Source organism: Convolutriloba macropyga, chromosome 8, assembly GCF_964194025.1.
Source record: "Convolutriloba macropyga chromosome 8, txConMacr16.3, whole genome shotgun sequence".
NCBI lineage: Eukaryota > Metazoa > Xenacoelomorpha > Acoela > Convolutidae > Convolutriloba > Convolutriloba macropyga.
In genome coordinates, this window is record NC_134475.1 from 54,303,868 (window position 1) to 54,320,125 (window position 16,258).

The following is a 16,258-nucleotide window of genomic DNA, read 5'->3' on the forward strand; positions in this document are numbered from 1 at the left end:
TGAAATTCCCATTATTCGCAAGTTGTATCGCCTGTTGTAGTTCTCCAGCATTTCTGTTTCTGATAGCATCTTCAATGTCAGCTCATCTTTTTGATGCCTCATTTGCTCTCGAATGGAATCTGTTGCTGAGTCGATTTCTGATTTTACTTCTTCCAAAATTTCCTCATTCCCTTTCAATCATTTCTTCGATAGCCTGCTTTACTGAACACTTCACCTCATCGATAATTTTGGGAATAATTTTTGCTACTGTTTCATCAATGAAACTTGATATGTCCAGATCACCGTTTTCGTTTAATTGGCTCAATTCACTTCTCGTTCTCTTCTTTTCAGGTTTACCGACTGGTGTTTGCAGCGGTGATTGAACATGGAATCTAAGTTGAGGCATATTCACGTCTACTGAGTCATCTAAACGCTCTTCTTGAAGGTTTTCATGTTTTTTGGCAGGGTTATTTAGCATGCCTCGCTGGCTCATCTCAAACTATTTAATAAATTTATCAAAACAATTAGGCTAAAAAATGCTTAAATATGCAAACAGCTGAAAAATCTATTCTAACGCCAATTCAGCAGAAATTCAGCAGCTAACCGCAAAGAAAGAAGCCATAAATAGATGCTGAAATCAAAAATATTGAAAGATAATGGAAAAAAATACTCAAATCATGTTTTGATCCCTGTTAGTCGAGTTTTATTATAGAGATGGTGACGAACAAAGGCTGCATGTAGATGATTTCTTTAAAATAATTGATTTGCTTTCCTTATCCTTATCGATATTTTTTTCATTGTTTTATTTTGACTCCAAAACTCAAGTTTTATTTTTCATTTTGAATATTAATGATACTGATTTTTTTAAACAATAGCTTAGTATTTAGGGAATAAGCTGCAGCATCATTTTGAAGAAAAACGACAATGAAATTTGCAGGATTTCAGTAGTCTTTTGACGTTTCAACAGATGTTTAGCTCATACCAAAGCAAAAAGTGTCTTCCTTAAATTAATGTTGTACTGCTTAAAATGCAGTAAGTGCTTAACCTCTATTTGAAAAAACGGATAAAGGCAAATCGAATATTGAAATGCTTTTTGTGTTTTGTCTTTGTGGTCCTTTTTTGTTAGGGGGTTTCATTAGTGTAATTCGTGTTGTCCCACAAACTGCCGGATTTGTCCGTGTAATCGTTCCCATAATAGTAAGTTCCACTAATAAAAACGATGGTTTAGCTGTTTTAGTTCTTGGAAAACTTGCGGAAATAAACCCCCAAAGAACAACTTATCACGACCGAAATTCATGATTTATATGGGGTTTATTTGAACACCTTTAAGCTACCTGCTACCAAAGCCTTCTCCTGGCCAGGCAGATCAGCGCTATCCGCGCGACCTTAGTCAATTATGTTGCAGAACATCTAAGCAGGTCGTATTTCAACTTTTTTGAAAGCTTGGACTGTTTTCCTTATTTGAGGATATTTCAGATTTTCCTTGAACTGTGCTGTTATAGATAAACAAAGTTCTGAGAAAAGTAGATAAAAATAAATGTCTTCACATTTACTTCAGTGAATTCAGGATTATGTTGTGAAGTTTTTGCCTTATCTCTGGGATGTTTGCCTCTTCGTATAAACTCCATATAAGGAATCGATTTGTATTCAACGTTATTGGGATTATCATTTGCCAATTTTAGCTGTTTTTTCTTGGTCATTTGTTTTTATTTTTGCCTTGTGTAACAGTTTTCTGAGGTTTCTATTTTCCAGAAGCGGTCCGGTTGTTTTCGACGACAAATTTCCAGCAGCTCATCTAATGTCATAGGAAACGAAAAAGCTGTTTGTGTGGATAAGATAGATGTCACATTAATTTTCAGATGGTTTGATGTCAAATTCATGAATTTCAAACCGCCACCAAATTTGAACAGCTTCCAGCAGTTGAGAATCAAACCGAGTACGCTAAGAAGCGGATATTGGATCAAACAGCCGATATACTTTCTGTTCGGCTGTACAGGTATCTTATTTGCCAAGGAAATATTCACTTATTTTTACACAAAAGAGAAATCTAGCTCGACCACTTGAATTTTATCCATTGTCTGCGAATAACTTTAGTAGACGAAAATGAAGGATATATTCGGAAGTGTTTACAAAAGTATTACGAAGTATACACACGGGAAAATTTTCGCCTGTTGGTTTTTCATCATCCCAGCTGGGCTTTACGGCTTTTATAGTGTGAAAAGATTGAAAGACAGAAAACGTGGCGAAGATTACGTGAATCAGTTGAAAGAAGACATGGAATTGAGGAAACAGTATGAACTATTGCGAGGCCGTAAAATTCTTTCCAAAGACTCTTGAAATTATAATGACTGACATTTAATTGTTATTGAGAATTTACTATTTTAAATCTGCAATTTTTTGGACAGATCGTAGCGCCTCACAATAATTCGAAGATGGATCTTCCATCCAATTTTTGATCCCAAAATTGCCATTGTGACTAATGCTTTGTTTCTAATTTTTGAGCAAGCATGAGTTCATTTTAAATCTGCATTTAACAAGGAGGCTCGGTAATGTGCGTACGCACATAAGGTTCCGACCCCGCTCATCCACATTCGTGAGTTAATCGGCTACCAAATGATGAAGAGTTAGAAAACCTTCAACAACATACATATCATTCAATAAACAGCCAATGGAATACAATAATGCCACCCTAAAGGACCGATGAACGTTGTTGATAAAAGAATTACTAGAAAGGAAAATAATAAATATCAAACAACAAACATTATTTACGACCAAAACTCGATGGCTATAAATAAAATCATAAAATCAACTTCGCATCAGATAAAACCTAAACGAAACAATTTGACTTATACTTCATTAGAAAAGATAGGAGACCTGTCCTCAATGCGACTCGTTAACAGGTCGACCAAAAAGGAAAGAGGTGCGAAGTTCAAAAATATGTTTCCAATTTCTGAAAACAATTTTTCCGTTATTAAGGTCATTAGATATCAACTGAAATCCCTAAAATGTTCATTTATATTTCCATAGGAAGCAATTGAGACATGTCATTATCCAATGTTTAATTGCGAAAAACTTCAAAGCCAATGGGACCTACGATTATTGTTATAATTTAAAAAGAGAACAAAAGTCCTTTAAAATGTACAAATATAACAAAATCTCAAATATTTTATGAAATCTCGTAGTAACAAAACCGAGAAACAAATGTTAAAGCTAAAACCTTCATAGAGATCAATTTATAGTTCACTGGGAACGTGTTGTGACCTGTGTTTACAGAGAGTGAGCTACAAATCGACCGAAAAACTAATTAAAAAAAAATCACGAAGCTCAAAAACCCAAATGGGTGTGAAAACAAATATTTTCAAAAGTCACAACAAACTTAAAATTTCGACAAACAACGATGGATTAGATGTAATACCTCCGGAAGCCAAATGGGTCTTTTTATAATGTGAATAAATCACGGCCCTACAAAATAAATATATAAAGGAGCCAAAACTTCAAACAATTTTACGAGATCACACTATTCAAGGCACTGTAATTACAAAACCATACCTGCAAGAACTGTAAGTTGTCACTTTCTCTTCAATTTAACATCAAAGAGCCTTCCTTATAAAAAAGGACTACGAGGAGATGACAACAAAAAAACTCAAAAATTTAGGAGTATAAATCTCGAAAACTTTTTTGTGAAAGGAATGGTCGAAGCAATAGGTCACAACGTATAACCAAGCGGAAAAAAGTATGAATCAACAAAAGCAATTGTGATTTCTAATTATTGAGATTGAGTTACATGGTTACGAAAATGAAAGCAAAAAGGATACGGTTGAAAGAAATTTTCTTAAGTTTTCACGTCATTAAAACAAACAGCTATAAACTGAGATCTTGAAAGGTTGAGTTATACGTCCTGGCAAAACAATTGAGACCTATCATTATCAGGTATATGGCGTACAACAAAAAAGACAAACATAGACAAAAACAAAGAAAAATTCATTTAAGTTTTTCGAGATAACTGTGCCCAGAATGCATAAACTATATAACTCAAACAGTTAACATATCCAGATATGCTTTTTTTCTTAACGCTGTGCATTTTCCCTGCCATGCTTTCCTTTAATTGGTCTTGTCAATAATATGATAATTTGACATGGCAACAAAATGAACTCATAATATATGCAGTTATGCTAAAAAAACATGAAAACGCGTAGTATAAAAAGAAAGAGACCCTTAATTGAACAAGAAAACATTACGAGCATTAGATAACACCTCAAAGAATTGTCTAGGTTTATTATTACCTCGTAAAAATAACTGGATCTTTGAATAGGGACAATAAGCTATTGGACTACAAAAAAGATAACAATTGAAAGCAAAATTCAAAAAGTACTTAAAAAATTTTTTATGAAAACAATAGGTCAGAGCCACAAAAACCATGAGCTTATTCTGAAACTGTAATATAATCTCGTTCCTCCTTTTTTTGTAATTGGTATCTCTCATTCATTGAGCGCTGATCTGAATTTCTTGAAAGTAATAAAAAAGTTTACATAAAAAACCAATACATAGCGGAAATATTTTCCGCGTCCCATTAAAAAAAGTCGCGTCGCCTTAAAATCTAAAAAACTTTTTTTTGTAAGGATACATGGCGAGATCAAGATAAGCTCAGATGTTACTGCGCGTCTAACAAAATACTCATTTGTTCAAATGGTTGCGAAACAGATTAATATTTCAACAAAATTTTTCAATTTGTCAAAAATAAAAATGCAATTTGTGTAATTATCGAGTTTTAATTTGCGAAATAATAATTCTAGAAGACTCTGAAAGCCAGCGGGTGTAGAACTAGCTCGTTTGTCAGCGTAAAAAGAATATAGCAGCAGTTTTAAGGTATCTACTTCCAGCAAATTTAAAATAATTGGGCTAAAAACAAAAAGTCGAATTTTGAAAAATTTAGCGAAATTGAAGAAAATTAGGTCAAAAATACGGAAAATGTGAATAAAAACAGCTGAATTACTTCACATATTCACAAAACTTTATACCTCGATAACTCCACACAAAAATTGAAAAAATCTTTTTTATTCCAAATTTTACAGTGGACGGGCTTTTCAATGATACCACTCACAACTCTCTACGATGAATATATCGATCGACCAAAATTGTCTGAACAAAAAAAAAACCCATTGGAGTATATAGTTCCTCCCACACAAAAGTGGGTCGGAACAAATATGTCAACATGTTTGAATCCAACTGCTAAGACTTTTGCAAAGCTGTTGATAATGTTCATTGGAATTTTGAAGTAGGTATCAATAAAAACTGTTTTTCTCACTGACATATCTATTACACAGTTAATCGAAACTTGATACACCTTGATAAGAAATTCATGATCTTGACATTTTTTGCATAGCTTGAAACATCTTGCCATGAACTTGAAATACCAACATTTCATGGTAAATCTTGATAAGATCTTGGTAATATCTTGTCAAGATAAGCCAAGAAATAATTTTTGACAGATCTTCACAAAATCTTGATAATATTTTTTTTTCTAACCGCTGCTCTATGTATCCCAATGTATGTGGATATATCTTGTCATTTCATATTTAATCTTTCTTGGTTATCTTGCCAAGATCTTGTTTCTTGACAGCCATGCAAAGATCTTGCAAGTTCGTTCAAATGTTGATTTTTTCATTGTAAGTACCTTGTCAAAATCTTTTCAAGATCAGTTTACTGGGTAAATACACATCGATCTAATTGAATTAATTGTGCCAAGTTTTTCATCTTTTGCGTGACGATAATGATTTAATATGGTATCCTTGCATAATAAGTTGCAGAAAATTGGGACTATAATTAAAATTTCTCTCTCCATTCTGAACCATCAATTTCTTTGGAGTTTGATCGACCAAACCTTTACGGTTTCCGCCTTATGATTAGTAATGGGAGCGACAGCGGTATCAATATTCCATTTTTAGCTTTTTACTGGCTTGCTAAGTGGTTTTTATTGATTCCCATTCAGGATTTTTTCAGAGAATGGGTTTTTAATGCAAACGTGAACTTTAGTTAGGCAAACGGCACTAACAACTGGTTACAAAATAATTTTATAACTTTGTTTTAATGTCAGCCTTTTTAGTTTCTCTTCTAAAGAATGAAGCAAAAATATATTTCAACAATTTATAATGACGCAGAACTGCAAAATTTTGCAATAGATGGATTCATAACATTTCAAAATTTCTTCGTGTTAAAATTTGCCATCATAAGATAAAAGTTTTGAACTACCGGGATACTTTTGAACGTGTCTTGAAAATCTCAACCATTAATGAAGGCATTAGTGGAATTGTAAAGCATTATACAAGTTTTGTTATATTGTTGTCTTGATAAGATTTGTTATTTATTCTCTTGAAATTCAAATTGAGGCGAGGAACAAAATATTAACTGGGAATGCTATTATTTAAGGAGCTTGTTAGTGTCGTTCCGATTATTTTGGACCTCTGTATCGTGAAACGCCACATTATTCAACTTTTTCAGAACTCATTTAGTTGCAAAAGCAGAAAGAATGGTCGGATATTTTGTTACGGTGGCAGTATGAAACTTCAATAGGTATTTTCAGTAATTTATTTTTTGGGCGAGGAATTATATGCTCAACTGTTATTTTTGTTCAGTCATTTTTGGCCGATCGACATAGTCATTTAGATAGAGTTTATGAATATTTGTCTGATTTAGCTTACTATTGTTCACATTTTCCGTTATTTTGCTCAATTTTCGTCGTGAAGTTTTGCTTAATTATACGGTTTGCTTAGAAATATGCTATGCCTAAGAATATGGTAAATTTATCAAAATTCTGCTGAAAAATATGGTAACGTTAATAACATCCGTGCTTTTGCTTTTACCTGAGAGAAGTACAAACCTAAAAGCTTTTCCGCAGGCCAAAGAGGTTTAGTTTTAATTTGCTTTTTATCGGAGTGTTCTCAAATTCAAAATCTGCCAGTTTTCTGATATATTTAATTTGACTTTTCGACAAATTAGATTTTCAATATTTTTTCTTAAAGAGAGCAGCAATATCAAGGCTGACTTTTCTCTAATCTTGGGTTTTTATGATCGAATCGTTCTGGGCACTGTCTTTTCGCCATTTTTGTTGCCTACCAGAATGTTAGACCGAAGTGATTTCCAACTATTTGTCAATTATCGATAGATCGCATCTATTTGCATATAAGACCCAATGAACATCTATTTAATTTAATATTTAGTTAAAACTCGTGCTTCTTAAGCTTCAACATTGTTTGCCTAAGTTTGTCTTAGTCTTAGACTCACTAATAAAAGGTTTAATTGGCGTCCCCGAGGGTCTCAAGTTGATCTCTTGAGTGTTTTTAATTGAACGCTCATTGGTTTTGTCCATTTAAAATGTTTTTTAAAAAAAAACAGTGGATTTTTGAGGTTTGTCACATTTTTAATTCTGTCCGGACAAGTCCTAATAAATAATGCAATTTTATTCTGTGAGCTAGTAGCTTAATCTCATCTAAGAGTTGGCATCACATTTTGGTCGTTAGCCTTGTAGAATTTTTACTTTAATGGCAGGTCACAAATCACAATAATGGCGTACAAAGAGGCGTAATCAAGCATATGTAAAGTTTTTCGTGAATAGATAATGGTTTTAACGGCTCCGACGCCGTTTCCTAGCAAAAATTAATTGAGAATAAGTGTTTGATTATATTTGTCGGGCTGTTTTTGGTTGCATGATAAAATCTGGAAAGGTTCTCAGTGGCTACCTATGGAGGTACAACTGAACTTATTCAATGATTTCAGTCCATAGCTAATGGTTTCAATCTCTTTGAATATTGTTTTAAAAAATAGCAGTGGCTTTTTGAACTTGGCCGTCTTTTAAATCATGTTTCTGTCATTTTGTCTCTTAGTTGCATTTATGACAGATCCCACCTTTACTTTGCTAAAACAAAATTTAATTTCAGTAGTGGGTTTTTTGCTTAAGCTAATCTTTTTGTGCCTTCGATTCTTGCTTTCACAGCAATATTGTGATTTTGCAGTAGTTGCCCTATTTTGAATTCAATTTTTGATGTCTTTTCACAGTAGCACACTGAAGGCAGGTATCTTTGGCGTTCAACCCAAGCCCATGTATACATATCTAACTTTTCGTTAGGTAATAACTGAGGATTTCAATGGCAATTTTTTGTTGAACTTTTTTATTATTTTTTATTGACAGTATTTGTCGTTCTGTTATTATTAAGACATGTTATGTATGATTAACAGTCAGAGTTACTTCTTGTGAAGATATAAATGAGCCTATTCAATGGTTTCAGTTGATAGCTAATGGTTATCTTATTTTAGAAATGAATTATCTGAAGAATATTAAAGCATTTTTCGACCTTGCTCTTTTTTTCTGCTTGCTACCCAGTCTCAGTAAGGCAGGTCCCATATCTGTGTTAATGATGTATAAGTTTTTTTGCCCATTTACCTTTTTTGAAGAAAGTGTTTTTGAAAAATAGACATTGAGGTTTGGTCGTAATTAATGTTTCTGATTTTATTGGTTGCCTTGTCTCGTGGTCTCTTTAATGGCATGTCTCTTTGGCGTTCTAAAATGGCATCATTTAATTCGTTTATGGTTTGAGTGTAAGATGATTTTTTATACACCAATTTTATTCGAAAAAATGTAAATTTTTGAAAGTTATCGCGTCCTCATTTGGAAGACAATTAAGTCAAATTGTGGATGAGCACATTACTAAGCCTCGTTGTTCAAATTAGTTGTTATTTTTGATTGGATAAATTTCAGCAAGAAAGCAAATTTATTTGTTTGGGAATTCATTGATGGGAAATTTCCTCATAGCGATGGCGCTTATTAAGGTTAACTTCAAAATAATATGCGTATGCTTGGATTCTGTAATGATACAATAGTAATGGACGAAAATAAATGCCCTGTTATTAACAGGTCTACAATTTGTTTAACCAAATTTTATCGATATTTCTCTGAAAACGGATGCAACGCTGGGTGATTTTCAGAAACTTCAAAAATTGAAATGTAATTACCGATTATTTATACGTCGACTAAACTCTATTTAGATAATTCTATGTACAGATAATATAACATATTATCTGTACATTATCTGTACAGATAATAAATTCTGAAGTGTAGACAATATAACATGTATACTTTGCTAAGTTGTATGCCTAGAACAACAAAATGGTACGAATAAAATGAACGTTCTTCTGTTCATTTGGTAAATCAGTGACGTCAATGCTGTGCTATTTTGGTTGTTGGTAAGGCTTAACGCCATATGACGTAAGATACTAAAAATAAACAATATGCATATTTGTTCAGAAGTACTGTTGTAGCTAATACAATAGCGCCTCGTGGATTATTCATAGCATTTTATTTTTGCAATAAGTTGTTGTTTAGTCTGTATCATTCGAATACTTTGCTGAATTTTACAGCAAACTTACAGCTTCTTTTTGGATCAAATAGTTGTGCTAAAATATCTGAAGTTCTAAAATGCCTGAACCTGTAATTAGTGCAGTGCCCTCTTATGAGACGTTTACTTCTGTCGATGATGATTCGTTCCTCGACTGTTTGTTAGACAGTAATATGGAGAAAATATTCAGAGCCGAACTTCAAGCCGAAAGTCGCAACTCAAAACGAGTGCCAAAACCTCGCAAGTTTGTTCGCAGTAAACAGTGTTTGCTACATACCGAACATTTAACAAGGCATGGAAACAGAAGCGAACTTCCTAGAAAGCTTCGAGTTAATGCTTGGAAATTAGAAGCTTCGAAACGATTGCAAAGAAATATTGATTTTCATCGATCACCTAGTTGGTATACTGCGCCTGTTTACAGCTTTTCTAACGGGGTAAATAACCCCAATAATAATAATCTGTCATCTATTTTAACCCAGCCTGTCTACAAAAAGAGCAAAAAATTTGCAATTGCACGGGCTAAAAATGAGCTTGAGAAATTTATGCTTGAATTACAAACTCGTGAAATAACTCCTGAAGATTACGAGAAATTACTAGAACTTGACGAGAAAATCAAAGCGAAAACAGCCGACAAACGAGTTGTTTCGGCTTTGCCAACTCGTCAACTTTCGTTTTCCTCCGAGAGCGACTCCGAAAATTCGGAAGGTAGCTCTAGCGAAAGCTCGGGAAAGGATGAAATGTGCGTAATTTGCATGGAGAAATTTAGCAAAGGTTGCGTTGTAAAAGAACTTCCATGTGGTCATTTATTTCATTCTGATTGTATCACTAGATGGCTGACTAAAAACTCACAATGTTGTCCTGTCGATCAATTGCCGTTCGAGTCATAAAAAGATAAACTCTTAGTCTTTGAAGTCAAAACTTCTGTTTTTAAAGCTCTATTTTTGTAAATTAATTGTGATTACCATTAGTATTACACGTTAAAAGAGATTGTTTAAATCCCCTTTTCTTAATCAGGTAATTTTGACTATCGAAGGCTCTAGTTGTTATGTATGCTATGCTTTTGCTTTGGCTCTATAGAATGGTCGAACTTAATTGATAATCGGTTATTTATCAAAGCGTGTGAGCAAAACTTGATTCTTAGTATTAATGAGTGTTTACGAAGAAAGTGAGAAGGCTGACTGAACTCCGATGAATATTGGCTCATAGCGCAGCAGAGGCTATGGTTCGTGACTTTTAGTAGACAGCTCCAATATGGCAAATTACAGAATTTCTTTCGGGTGTGACTGGATAAAGCGGAGTCAGCTAGAATGCCTCGACTCAAGTGAAATAAATCAGGATTTTCATACCGTAATACTATGCTGATTTACGAAACAGTTTTAACTAGCTTTAACCACGCAAAAATTTTGTCTTTATTCGAAACTCCTTAAAAAGTCTTTATCTGGTAAGATCGAAAGAAAAAATGATGCTGAGTATGGTAAAATCGTTAACAAATTGAATGAAAAAAAATCGACATTTAAAACTTCGGATGAAACTAGTTAGCCTTTTCCTACTCTCAACTGTGCCGTATAGTCATTGATTAAAAAAGATTGTTGTTTGTGTACACGATATTAGGTTGGATAGCATTGGTGTTAACGTACACGATATAGGTTAGATATCAAAATCGGTGCATTGAAGAATTGAAACAGCTATTAGCAACAAAAAACAATAGTTCAACTGATCTCGCAAATAGATATTAGGATGCAGTATTAAAGTTTTTCTACATTTAATGACAACTTAGGACAATTTTCATTGAACTTCTTAAAAATAAAAGAAGATGCTAACTGCATTGTAGGCGTCCCACTAGTAGAAATGATCGCATTTTTTCTTTTACTTCATTACCAAATAAAATTTATGACAAGTCTTAGAGCCTATGACAAATTCAAAACCACAGAGAGAAGAAACTGCCTAAACAGGGAAATCAATTATTGGATAAACTGCAAACTGGCGAGGCAGGAATAAGAAAAAAAGCACAAATATTTCCTCAGTAAATTTCAGTCATAACAAATACTTAATATATATATATATATATATATATACTTAAGCATAAACCGTATCTTAGTTACGTTTCGTTCGGTCAAACAAATTGACAAATTATCATTTCAGGTTATCATGATTTTTTTGAGTTAGTAGCTTACAAAACCGAATTTAAATCAGTCTAAATCCCCAAATTTAGGTTTTTAAAGGCTGATCTGTTGCTTTTTATTAGTTTAAGGTAAATTAATTGTCAAAATTAGCGAAAAAAAACGTTCAGAGAAAAATCAGAAACACAAAAAAGTGAGTTCCGCATTATATCAATCGACCAAAGTTCATGAAATAAAAATTTAGCTGGAAATATTTTAACTGCCCAACAATATGGGGTCGGGACAAATAACTTATTTGTTTTATAGAGCAAGATCCTTTTCATTAGCAAAAATTAGTTCAGATTTTTTGTTTTATTTTTTGGTTGCCGAATCGGTTGACGGCAGAATTACTAGGCTAAATAAAGAGAAAAAATTGCGAAAGCTTTATACTCTGCGAATCTGAAAATCTGCACATGTCAAGGAGAATTCAAACTAGTGATTCTGCCCAATGAACATATGAAGAGAGGATGTCACAATTTTCAGAGAAGACTCCCCTTATAACGTGTAAGATAAGGAACACAAAGGTTTGCTCGCGTTTCATTTTTGCCTATAACCTAGGGAAAATACAAAATTAGGGAATTGTTGGCAATGACTGCCGTGGAAGCTGCGTAGCAGTGATTTGACGTTTTGAATTAAAATTGATTGCATTGCTTTATCAGTTTTAATTTTCATGTTAAGCATATAATTTCGTTGGGATTTCTGATTTTATGTTTTACTGGAAGCATTTAGATTGCACATGTTAGATCAGCATCGGTCACACAGGGTTCCATCCAGGTCTAACCACAATTTCTTCAAGAATCGCGCTATGCTGACCAAGAAGTATTGGACATTTTTGTCATGACTTTCTAGGTTTTACGTTGTAAAGATCTGAGCCGAGCAGTACGTTTTCCATGATTTTTCAACAGATGATGGCCAAATAGGGTGTTGTATATGGTATCTTAGCTGTCATTATGTTGTAACACTATGCAAAAGACAGGATGTGTATGTAGGGGACGTAAAAGGTTCATGCCCCCTCAGCAAGGAGCGGGGGGGGGGGACAAGATGAGTTCCAAAAATCATATCTCAGTTCATATTGTTTCCCCCTTCGTTAAGATCATAAATACGATATCTTTCGTTCATGTTTTCTATAATCTAAAAAACTGTAAAAAAAAATAAAACAACTCAATTTTTTTCTTATTTTGCTCAACTAGTCACAATTTATTAGCAAAACTACACAGCCTTTTATTTTTGGTCTCTTCAAGTAGAGGCAATCGGCTTTACAAGTACAAGTGAAGCTGCTTTAAAATATGAATACGGCCATATATTTGTAATACCAAAACTAAATTTTACGTTAGCACTTAAGCACACCGCATAACTTGAAAACTAAATTAATTATTTTTCAACAATGCCGCTTCAAACAGTGATTCAAAAACTGGCCAGGTTCAACATTTCAAAGAGACTCGAAAAAATACTGAAGGTTTTCGTATTTTCCTATTTTGCGGTCTTTACTCTGAGTAGTTTGATCCAAAGCCATAACGGATATCGTCTCGTGGAGATACGGAATTCGCCAGCGCCGATTGTAGACAATAACTCAAACCATTCTGACAATGAAAACGTTATTATCAATGAGTTCGAAAAATTGTACCCTAATTGTAATCTTCTGTGGAGCAACTCAATTTCGCAAAAATCTGTCCAATCAGCGATGAACAAATCTGATCATGCTTTGGCCAGTGTTCTTTCATCGGATGGGAAATTCCCCGAATGCGTGAACTACTTTCAGAAACGTGTACATCTGTACAGCCCAGGTGAAATAACGGAAGGGGAGAAAAATTTTCCTTTAGGGTTCAGCCTGATTGTCGATCGTAACTTTGACCGGGTGGAACAGTTGTTTATGTCAATCTACCGAACAAATAACTTCTATTGTTTTCATGTGGACAAATCGGCTGATGATCAATTCAAAGCACAGGTACGATACAAAGTGATTGTTTACTCAGCTCTTATAATTCTATTTAAAAAAGGATCCCCAAAAAAACTAAAACTAAAAGAAACGAGTACCAGTAATTACCGCCAAGTCAATTTCAGCCCTGATTTAGAGCTATGCTCATGTCACCTTTTAAACTTGTCAGCCTTTTGCACGTCTTGGCTATAACATGGCTAATTTAAATCCAAGTCTTGGCCAAGATTTGCATTATAATGGGGAAATGAGAGGACTGTTTAGAATTCAGAATATACCCCGAACCCCCCCCCCCCCCCCACCGCAATTGAAAAAAAATCGTAAGAGTGGCAGGATAATGGCGAATGAGATTATTAATTTGAATTGAAACCCCAGATACCCTCCAATAAATGTAGTAGTGGACGTAATGGGTGGATGAGGGGAGAATAATAAGACTTTTAAGAAATTAACATCCCCAGCTCAACGATGCAAGAGTGTCGAATTGGGGAATGGGTGGACTTTTTACAATTATTTATCCCAGTATGTATCCGGAAACCATTCAACATTGGACGACACTTAACAAATAAGAGAAATGAACACATGTTTTTCACAATACTGAAAGTAGAGAGAACCAATTTTCACTGCACACGAGTTTGTCTATCAAAATCAGCGTTGATATCCTTAAGATATACCAGCTTGAACTCAATTCATAGAAACATTTTCAGTTTTGTATCGCTCGGCCTTTTCATTAGATTCTTTACCATAATCGGTGTGAACTGTTTTAAATAGATTATTTATATAGAATGTATATGGATTGTCCAATTCGTATACCAGGGACCGATGCTAAGTCAGCGGTAATGCGTTTCAGTTTAGGCTCGTTCAGTTGAATGGAGCTAAGAATATTTAATTTGTGCTACAAGGACAGAAATCTGTCGCAAAAATTTTGTCACTTTGTGTAAAATTGAAACACTCCTGGTGAAACGACTCCGCCGATTTAATGTTGTTGGAGAAATAGTCTCAATACAGAACCTAAAAATATAAACATGTGCTTCAGGGTGACTTCCAGAACTGAATTCAATTGAATGTTAAGTTTTTGTGATTCAACATTGCGTTGCTCTGAAGCTTATGTCGGGACGAATACTCTTGACCTGATAACTAGCCTGATATTTCAACTAGAGATGATTTAAAGTTAGGAAATAACTAGACACTCTTGGAATAATCGATACTAGAGAAAAAGTCGGGATAAATCGATGTATTATTCAATTAACGAATATGATATAAAGTTTGTGTTTAGTAATTGTAGCGAAACAATAACTTACAAAACCGTGGTGGTACAGGAGTTTGACGTAAGTTTTTGTTCTGTAGTTTGTGGTTTCGATGCTCGGTAACGTCAAAACTTGGGTTAATTGATGTAAGATAAGAGGTAATGGGCTCAAAACGATATGAGGGCGCTACATGGAGGAGTTTTAAAAATTCCAAATAATTCCTTTCATATCCTACATCATGTTCATCCACCTCATTTATGCACTCTTCCCTTTCTATCATCAAATTCACCCCCATGATCCCCACTACCCCACTATCACATAAAATTTACCTAAGTCGTCCCTACTACCCACCTCTTTTGCATCGTTTTGATCCCGTTAAACCATGAAATTACTTCAAAATTTTGGAAAGATTTTTTTGAAAGAGGCCCCTGGTCCCCCCCCCCCTCTTACGTCCCTTTGGGTCAAAAATTTGGGCCGGAAATTTCGCTAAATATTATTCCGAAGCAAAAATGTTCAAAAACTTGCCAAATTCATGCCCGGGAGTCCCCGGGCATGTTGGGACTCCAGAAGTGAAACACTGGTACTAATATTTAACACTGATAATAATTTAACTGAAAGTTTCGAATGACCAAAAATTCCGCAATGTGTCATGATTTTCGAGTTTTTCCATGCTTTGTGCGAACTTGTGCAAATTTGCAAGCTTTATGACTATGCGAATGGAACCGGAAGACATTATTAGAAAAATTGGGAACGAAATTAAGTTTCCCCAAAAAATTTGCGAATTATTGGACCTTTTTCCCGCTAAAAATTTAAGAGGAAACGAGAAAAAAATATATTTCCCGATGTTTAATTCGGGAAGCTAAAAAGTCACCCAAATTTGATGAAAAGCAGAAAAAGCTTTTCTAAGCTATTCCTGAAAAACTAAATTTTTCCGACAATATTACATTGCAGGCTTTATACTATACATGAAAATAATTTTGCAACTTGAAAAAAATCGTGTCTGAAACAGGAAAAGAACACAAAAAAACTGATAATCTCAAAGCATTGTTTTCCCTCTCATAAGTTTCCAAATTAGCTATATATTTTTTACTGACATGGATCTGGTCTCTAATAAAGTGGATGAAGTGTATGTGCAAGTGAAGTTGTTAACGGTTGAACTAATCTGCATGTAGGAATTGTTCAACTTAAAAATGTTCTGGAATTTTGTTTGTATAGAAACTGATAGAAGAAAAAGCGTATCGAGTTATTTTTTCTTCTGAATCTTTATAACACGTATATTTCTTCTTTTAATAAAACTAACCAAATCTTAGAATTATAGAAGAATTTACTATGAAGATGACAAGCAAACATAACAAGGATTACTTAAGATACTAGAATTTATTGAAATTAACAAAAAATAGTAATAACGAGAATTTCTGAGAAACAGCTTGTTGTCAACTGAATTCACATCAAATTTTTACATCATTCCATTTTTATAATTTTAACGAAGCAATAATTTACAAAGCCGTGGTGGTACAGGAGTTAGACGTAAGTTTTTCTTGTGTAGTTTGTGGA

At 34.0% G+C, this 16,258-nt stretch overlaps 1 protein-coding gene across 1 annotated transcript in view; it reads left to right on the forward strand.

Moving 5' to 3' along the window:
- The first annotated feature begins 12,705 nt into the window (after nt 1-12,705).
- LOC142344191 (N-acetyllactosaminide beta-1,6-N-acetylglucosaminyl-transferase-like) overlaps nt 12,706-16,258 on the forward strand; it is a 29,025-nt gene continuing 25,472 nt past the window's right edge. The window contains exon 1 of the mRNA XM_075395727.1: nt 12,706-13,472. Within this exon, the coding sequence (XP_075251842.1) occupies nt 12,912-13,472 (561 nt within the window). The 5' untranslated portion in view covers nt 12,706-12,911. The remainder of the gene's footprint in view (nt 13,473-16,258) is intronic.